Genomic DNA, 9,744 nt, shown 5'->3' on the forward strand with positions numbered 1-9,744 from the left:
TCAAATCATTCATTCTACCTTTACAACACACTCACTCCTGCCTCGTCAAATCATTCATTCTACTATACAACACGCTCACTCCTGCCTCATCAAATCATTCATTCTACTATACATCACACTCACTCCCTGCCTCGTCAAATCATTCATTCTACCTATACATCACGCTCACTCCTGCCTCGTCAAATCATTCATTCTACCTATACATCACGCTCACTCCTGCCTCATCAAATCATTCATTCTACCTATACATCACGCTCACTCCTGCCTCATCAAATCATTCTACCTATACATCACGCTCACTCCTGCCTCATCAAATCATTAATTCTACTATACATCACGCTCACTCCTGCCTCATCAAATCATTCTACCTATACATCACGCTCACTCCTGCCTCGTCAAATCATTAATTCTACTATACAACATCACGCTCACTCCTGCCTCGTCAAATCATTCATTCTACCTATACATCACGCTCACTCCTGCCTCGTCAAATCATAACAAACAAAGCAGGACATGGAAGTTATTTATTGTTTTCCTTACAGCAGTTAGCAATACTTTAAACATTTTTTGAAAGCCCCAAAAATAAATACAAATATTAAATTAAATAATTAGATCACCGTGTTTTTATTCAACACGGCGACAGTAGCAACTCTGGTTGCTTCCTCTTCTCGTCTCCTTTTTCCTCAACTCCTCGACAAGACCCAGACAAATTAAAGCAATATCAAAAACGACCGCTGTCTTTCGTGTGTTCGCCTTCACCTGTCCAGTCCTTTCGGGTCAGTATGAAATGGAGGATAAAAGGAAAGGAGACGAGTATACAAGGAAATGAGGAGAGGAAGCCGCTCTGAGAGTATGGAGACGCGGCCGAGGAGAAGAAGTAGCAGACGACAGCTGACATGCGGAGAGGGAAAACACTGGGACAGCCTCCCAAATAGCACCCTATTCCCTTATAGAAGTGCACTACTTTTAACCAGGGCCCAGTATATAGGGAATATGGTGTCATTTGGGACACAGGCTGGGACTGGGGATGCATTCATATTAAAAATAAATCCTCATGTAGATACAGAAAGATTCCAAATCCTCATGTAGATACAGAAAGATTCCAAATCCTCATGTAGATACAACAGATTCCAAATCCTCATATAGATACAACAGATTCCAAAACGCTACTGTATTGTAGGCTTGTTTAGAAAGAAGAAAAATAAGAAGCTCGGTTTGTTTTTGTAAATATACAGAAAAGAAAAACGTGTTTTTGTCATTTATTATTAAAAAAAAAAAAAACTCATCAGGTGACAAATTGTTGTTTTGAATTCCCGACTTATGAGAAAGCACTGGGTAACCACCACAACGCATGATAACCTTTCTTCAGGACAATACAGTCCAATCAAAATTGTCCTCCGTCCAGCCCTCTTTCCTACCCCCCCACACACACACACACACACCTTCACATCCCACAGCTACACCCATACATCAGTGCATTCATTTGTCATCACTCCATCCACCCCTCTATCATTTCCCTTTAGGGCTGCGGGGTTCCCATGTGCTCTGGCTGGCGGTAAGGAGGCCTGGGAGGGCCACATAGTCTTTCTGGAAACGGGAGTTGGGCGTTCTCTGTCTCTTCCTCTCTCCCTGGGTCGTGAAGAAGGCGTCCTGGAAACGCATGCTGGATGCCGTTGACTGGAGAGAAGGAGATGGAGGAGAGAAGGAGAGGGAGGAGAGAAGGAGAGAAGGAGAGGGAGGAGAGGGAGAAGAGGAAGGAGAAGAAGGAGAGGGAGAAGAGGAAGGAGAAGAAGGAGAGAGAGGAGAGGGAGGAGAGAAGGAGGGGGAGAGAGAGGGAGGAAGGAGGAGGAGAGGGAGGAAGGAGAGAGAGGGAGGAAGGAAGGAGGAGGAGAGGAAGGAGAGAAGAGGAGGAGAGGAAGGAGAGAGGATAGAAGGAGGGAGGAGAGAAGGAGAGGGAGAAGAGGGAGGAGAGGAAGGAGAGAAGGAGGAGAGGAAGAGGGAGGGAGAAGGGAGGAAGGGGAGGAAGGAGAGGAGAGAAAGAGGGAGGAGAGGAAGGAAGGAGGAGAAGAGGGGAGGAGAGAGAGGAGAGAAGGAGAGGGGAGGAGAGGGAGGAGAGAAGGAGAGGGAGAAGAGGGAGGAGAAGGAGAGAGGATAGAGAGGGAGGAGGGAAGGAGGAGAAGAGGGAGGAGAGAAGGAGAGGGAAGAGAGGGAGGAGAGAAGGAGATAAACATACAGGTACAAATGTGGTACATAGATCAGAGTCGATACAGTCAGTCTAGTCTAGTAGATACAGTCAGTCTAGTATAGTAGATACAGTCAGTCTAGTGTAGTAGTATAGTGAGTCTAGTATAGTATATATATCAGAGTCCATACAGTCAGTCTAGTATAGTAGATCCAGTCAGTCTAGTATAGTATATAGATCAGAGTCCATACAGTCAGTCTAGTATAGTAGTATAGTGTATACAGTCAGTCTAGTATAGTAGATCCAGTCAGTCTAGTATAGTATATAGATCAGAGTCCATACAGTCAGTCTAGTATAGTAGTATATCCAGTCAGTCTAGTATAGTATATAGATCAGAGTCCATACAGCCAGTCTAGTATGGTGTCCTTTGACAGCTCTTTGGTCTTGGCCTTAGTGGAGTTTGGAGTGTGACTGTTTAAGGTTGTGGACAGGTGTCTTTTATACTGATAACAAGTTCAAACAGGTGCCATTAATACAGGTAACGAGTGGAGGACAGAGGAGCCTCTTAAAGAAGAAGTTACAGGTCTGTGAGAGCCAGAAATCTTGCTTGTTTGTAGGTGACCAAATACTTATTTTCCACCATAATTTGCAAATAAATTCATAAAAATCCTACCATGTGATGTTCTGGATTTTTTTTTTCTTCTCATTTTGTCTGTCATAGTTGAAGTGTACCTATGATGAAAATCACAGGCCTCTCTCATCTTTTAAGTGGGAGAACTTGCACAATTGGTGGCTGACTAAATACTTTTTGCCCCACTGTAGATCAGTCCATACAGTGAGTCAAGTATAGTATATAGATCAGAGTCCATAGTCAGTCTAGTATAGTATATACAGTCAGTCTAGTATATAGATCAGAGTCCATACAGTCAGTCTAGTATAGTAGATACAGTCAGTATAGTACATACAGTCAGTCTAGTATAGTAGATACAGTCAGTCTAGTAGAGTAGATAGTCAGTCTAGTATAGTATATAGATCAGAGTCCATACAGTCAGTCTAGTATAGTAGATACAGTCAGTCTAGTATAGTAGATACAGTCAGTCTAGTATAGTAGATACAGTCAGTCTAGTATAGTATATAGATCAGAGTCCATACAGTCAGTCTAGTATAGTAGATACAGTCAGTCTAGTATAGTAGATACAGTCAGTCTAGTATAGTAGATACAGTCAGTCTAGTATAGTATATAGATCAGAGTCCATAGTCAGTCTAGTATAGTATATACAGTCAGTCTAGTATAGTAGTATAGATCAGAGTCCATACAGTCAGTCTATTATAGTATATAGATCAGAGTCTATACAGTCTAGTATAGTATATATATCTCTATCTGTCCACATACTTTTGGTCACGTAGTGTATAATAGCATCATATCACACTATAAACAATACAGGACCACACAGGCCAGTAGATGTTTAGCGAGTACAATACTTACGAGTCGCCCTTTCACCTTTTTGGGAAGGTCTTCATCCAGAGTATAGACATCCTCTCGCTTAGCTACCACCTGGGAACCATCCTCAAACTCCACCTGGGAAACCACACACACACACTTATTAATACACATCAATTTATTCTGTGGATATTATATAATCCAGTTCAATTCAGTTTCTGTCCGTAAATGTGATATATTTCTACACACTCTTCCTCATGGTTAGATGGAATTTATTTAATATCTGACCACTACTTAATACTAATGTTAAGTTACTATCAAAGCTATTAAACCTCCTGTCTATCCATCTACCTATCAAAGTTATTAAATATGATTAAACCTCCATCCACCTATCAAAGTTATTAAATATGATTAAACCACCTAAATATGATTAAACCTCCATCTACCTATCAAAGTTATTAAATATGATTAAACCACCTAAATATGATTAAACCTCCATCTACCTATCAAAGTTATTAAATATGATTAAACCTCCATCTACCTATCAAAGTTATTAAATATGATTAAACCTCCTAAATATTAAACCTCCATCTACCTATCAAAGTTATTAAATATGATTAAACCTCCTAAATATGATTAAACCTCCATCTACCTATCAAAGTTATTAAATATGATTAAACCTCCTAAATATGATTAAACCTCCATCTACCTATCAAAGTTATTAAATATGATTAAACCTCCTAAATATGATTAAACCTCCATCTACCTATCAAAGTTATTAAATATGATTAAACCTCCTAAATATGATTAAACCTCCATCTACCTATCAAAGTTATTAAATATGATTAAACCTCCTAAATATGATTAAACCTCCATCTACCTATCAAAGTTATTAAATATGATTAAACCTCCTAAATATGATTAAACCTCCATCTACCTATCAAAGTTATTAAATATGATTAAACCTCCTAAATATGATTAAACCTCCATCTACCTATCAAAGTTATTAAATATGATTAAACCTCCTAAATATGATTAAACCTCCATCTACCTATCAAAGTTATTAAATATGATTAAACCTCATTGATTAAACCTCCATCTCCTATCTAAATATGATTAAACCTCCATCTACCTATCAAAGTTATTAAATATGATTAAACCTCCTAAATATGATTAAACCTCCATCTACCTATCAAAGTTATTAAATATGATTAAACCTCCAAATATGATTAAACCTCCATCTACCTATCAAAGTTATTAACCCATGATTAAACCTCTCTCCACCTAACCCCATCTACCTATGATTAAACCTCCATCTACCTCAACCCACCTCTTATTCAAATATGATCTAAACCACCCTAAATATGATTAAACCTCCATCTCCATCTAAATATGATTAACCCCACCTCAAAGTTATTAAATATGATTACCTAAATATGATTAAACAAAGTTATTAAAATGACATCCACCTCTCCCATTAAATATGATTCCAAACCTCCATCACCTCAACCCACCTCTATCCATCTAAACCTCCATCTCCACCTTAACCCACCTCTCTCCATCTCAACCCACCTCTCTCCACCTTAACCCACCCTCTCCACCTAAACTCCATCTCAACCCACCTCTTCCACCTCAACCCACCTCTCTCCACCTCAACCCACCTCTCTCTCCATCTCAACCCACCTCTCTCCACCTTAACCCACCCTCTCTCAACCCACCTTAACCCACCTCTCTCCACCTTAACCCACCTCTCTCTCCACCTTAACCCACCTAAACTCTCCAACTCAACCCACTCTCTCCACCTCAACCCACCTCTCTCTCCACCTTAACCCACCTCTCTACCCTCAACCCACCTCTCTCCACCTCAACCCACCTCTCCACCTCAACCCACCTCTCTCCACCTTAACCCACCTCAACCCACCTCTCCACCTCAACCTTAAACCCACCTCAACCCACCTCTCTCCACCTCACCCACCTCTCCACCTCTCTCCACCTCTCTCCACCTTAACCCACCTCTCTCCACCTCAACCCACCTCCTCCACCTTAACCCACCTCTCTCCACCTCAACCCACCTCTCTCCCACCTCTCCACCTCTCTCCACCTCTCTCCACCTTAACCCATCTCTCTCCACCTTAACCCACCTCTCTCCACCTTAACCCACCTCTCGTCACCTCAACCCACCTCTCTCCACCTCAACCCACCTCTCTCCACCTCCACCTCTCTCCACCTTAACCCACCTCTCTCCACCTTAACCCATCTCTCTCCATCTCAACCCACCTCTCTCCACCTTAACCCACCTCTACCTATCCACCTCTCTCCACCTTAACCCACCTCTCACCTCACCCCACCTCTCTCCACCTTAACCCACTTTCTCCACTCTTTAACCCACCTCTCTCCATCTTAACCCACCTCTCTCCACCTCTATTATTCACCTCTAACCCCCTCTCTCCACCTTAACCCACCTCAACCCACCCTCTCTCCACCTTAACCCACCTCTCTCCACCTCAACCCACCTTAACCCACCTCTCTCTCCACCTCAACCCACCTCTCTCTCCACCTCAACCCACCTCTCTCTCCACCTCAACCCACCTCTTTCTCCACCTCTCGTCACCTCAACCCACCTCTCTCACCTCAACCCACCTCTCTCCACCTTAACCCAACTATCTCCACCTCAACCCAACTCTCTCCACCTCAACCCACCTCTCTCCACCTCTCCCCACCTTAACCCACCTCTCTCCACCTTAACCCACCTCTCTCCACCTCAACCCACCTCTCTCTCCATCTCAACCCACCTCTCTCCACCTTAACCCACCTCTCTCTCCACCTCAACCCACCTCTCTCCACCTCAACCCACCTCTCTCTCCTCTCAACCCACCTCTCTCCACCTAACCCACCTCTCTCTCCACCTCAACCCACCTTAACCCACCTCTCTCCACCTTAACCCACCTCTCTCCACCTTAACCCACCTCTCTCTCCACCTTAACCCACCTCTCTCTCCACCTTAACCCACCTCTCTCCACCTTAACCCACCTGTCTCCCACCTTAAGCCACCTCTCTCCAACTCAACCCACCTCTCTCCACCTCAACCCACTCTCTCAACCCACCTCTCTCCACCTCTCTCCACCTCAACCCATCTCTCTCCACCTAACCCACCTCTCTCCACCTTAACCCACCTCTCCACCTCTCCACCTTCCAACCCTTAACCCCTCTCTCCACCTTAACCCACCTCTCTCCACCTTAACCCACCTCTCCCACCTCTCTCCACCTCTCTCCACCTTAACCCACTCTCTCTCCACCTTAACCCATCTCTCTCCACCTTAACCCACCTCTCTCCACCTTAACCCACCTCTCCCACCTCTCTCCACCTTAACCCAATTCTCGTCCACCTCACCCCACCTCTCTCCACCTTAACCCACCTTAACCCACCTCCCCACCTTAACCCACCTCTCTCCACCTTAACCCACCTCTCTCTCCACCTTAACCCACCTCTCTCCACCTTAACCCACCTCTCTCCACCTTAACCCACCTCTCTCTCCACCTTAACCCACCTCTCTCTCCACCTTAACCCACCTCTCTCCACCTTAACCCACTCTCTCCACCTTAACCCACCTCTCTCTCCACCTCAACCCACCCTCTCCACCTTAACCCACCTCTCTCTCCACCTTAACCCACCTCTCTCTCCACCTTAACCCACCTCTCTCTCCACCTCAACCCACCTCTCTCTCCACCTTAACCCACCTCTCCCACCTCTCTCCACCTTAACCCACCTCTCTCCACCTTAACCCACCTCTCTCCACCTTAACCCACCTCTCTCCACCTAACCCACCTCTCTCCACCTCTCTCCACCTTAACCCACCTCTCCACCTCTCTCTCCACCCTCCCCCCACCTCTCTCCACCTCTCTCTCCCCTCAACCCACCTCTCTCTCCACCTCAACCCACCTCTCTCCACCTCAACCCACCTCTCCACCCACCCACCTCTCTCTCCACCTCAACCCACTCTCCACCTTAACCCATCTCTCTCCACCTAACCCACCTCTCTCCACCTCAACCCACCCCTCTCCACCTCTCTCTCCACCTCAACCCACCTCTCTCTCCACCTCTCTCTCCACCTTAACCCACCTCTCCCCACCTCTCCACCTTAACCCACCCTCTCTCCACCTCAACCCACCTCTCTCTCCACCTCAACCCACCCACCTCTCTCCACCTCAACCCACCTCTCTCCACCTTAACCCACTCTCTCTCTCCACCTCTCTTAACCCACCTCTCTCTCCACCTCTCTCCACCTTAACCCACCTCTCTCCACCTTAACCCACCTCTCTCTCCACCTTAACCCACCTCTCTCTCCACCTTAACCCACCTCCTCTCTCCACCTTAACCCACCTCTCTCCACCTTAACCCACCTCTCTCTCCACCTTAACCCACCTCTCTCTCCACCTTAACCCACTCTCTCCACCTTAACCCACCTCTCTCCACCTAACCCACCTCTCTCTCCACCTTAACCCACCCTCTCTCCACCTCAACCCACCCCTCTCTCCACCTCAACCCACCCTCTCTCCACCTCAACCCACCTCTCCACCTCAACCCACCTCTCTCCACCTCCACCTTAACCCACCTCCCCCTCAACCCACCTCTCTCCACCTTAACCCACCTCTCTCCACCTCAACCCACCTCTCTCCACCTCAACCCACCCTCTCTCCACCTCAACCCACCTCTCTCTCCACCTCAACCCACCTCTCTCTCTCCACCTCAACCCACCTCTCTCTCCACCTCAACCCACCTCTCTCTCCACCTCAACCCACCTCTCTCTCCACCTTAACCCACCTCTCTCTCCACCTTAACCCACCTCTCTCTCTCCACCTCTCTCCACCTTAACCCACCTCTCTCCACTCTCCAACCCACCCTCTCTCCACTCTCAACCCACCCTCTCTCTCCACCTCAACCCACCTCTCTCCACCTCAACCCACCTCTCTCTCCACCTCAACCCACCTCTCTCTCCACCTAACCCATCTCTCTCCACCTAACCCACCTCTCTCCACCTCAACCCACCCCTCTCCACCTCAACCCACCCTCTCTCCACCTCAACCCACCTCTCTCCACCTCAACCCACCTCTCAACCCACCTCTCTCCACCTTAACCCACCTCTCTCTCCACCTCAACCCACCTCTCTCTCCACCTCAACCCACCTCTCTCTCCACCTCAACCCACCTCTCTCTCCACCTCAACCCACCTCTCTCTCCACCTCAACCCACCTCTCTCTCCACCTCAACCCACCTCTCTCTCCACCTCAACCCACCTCTCTCTCCACCTCAACCCACCTCTCTCCACCTCAACCCACCTCTCTCCATCTCAACCCACCTCTCTCTCCATCTCAACCCACCTCTCTCCACCTCAACCCACCTCTCTCTCCACCTCAACCCACCTCTCTCCACCTCAACCCACCTCTCTCCACCTCAACCCACCTCTCTCTCCACCTCAACCCACCTCTCTCCACCTCAACCCACCTCTCTCTCCACCTCAACCCACCTCTCTCCACCTCAACCCACCTCTCTCCACCTCAACCCACCTCTCTCCACCTTAACCCACCTCTCTCTCCACCTAACCCACCTCTCCCCACCTCTCTCCACCTCAACCCACCTCTCTCTCCACCTCAACCCACCTCTCTCCACCTCAACCCACCCTCTCTCCACCCTCTCTCCACCTCAACCCACCTCTCTCTCCACCTCAACCCACCTCTTTCTCCACCTCAACCCACCTCTCTCTCCACCTCTCCCCACCTCTCTCTCCACCTTCCCCACCTCTCTCCACCTTAACCCACCTCTCCACCTTAACCCACCTCTCTCTCCACCTCAACCCACCTCTCTCTCCACCTCAACCCACCTCTCTCTCCACCTCTCTCTCCACCTCAACCCACCTCTCTCTCCACCTCAACGTGTGGAGGAAGGTTTTTTTCCCTCGTTAACACTTTTCTAAACCGTCGTCAGAGAGCAGCCCCCGTGCGTCAGAGGCAGTTGTGCAACTTAACACGCGTTCCCACAGAGAGAGAACTAAACCAAACTGGAGACTTAAGTGGTTGTTTCTCCACCATCTTGACTTGGTGAATATTTCATCAAGTTTAAATAA

General features: G+C 47.4%; 1 protein-coding gene across 1 annotated transcript in view; it reads right to left on the reverse strand.

The window, feature by feature from the left end:
- Positions 1-510: 510 nt before the first annotated feature.
- The window catches only part of LOC112241534 (lysine-specific demethylase 4C-like), a 50,462-nt gene continuing 41,228 nt past the window's right edge, over positions 511-9,744 (reverse strand). Inside the window, 2 exon segments of the mRNA XM_042316076.1 lie at positions 511-1,677; positions 3,669-3,761. Coding sequence (XP_042172010.1) covers positions 1,510-1,677; positions 3,669-3,761 — 261 coding nt within the window. The 3' untranslated portion in view covers positions 511-1,509.

The sequence above is a fragment of the Oncorhynchus tshawytscha genome, unplaced genomic scaffold (genome assembly GCF_018296145.1).
Source record: "Oncorhynchus tshawytscha isolate Ot180627B unplaced genomic scaffold, Otsh_v2.0 Un_contig_852_pilon_pilon, whole genome shotgun sequence".
In the NCBI taxonomy this organism is placed as follows: domain Eukaryota; kingdom Metazoa; phylum Chordata; class Actinopteri; order Salmoniformes; family Salmonidae; genus Oncorhynchus; species Oncorhynchus tshawytscha.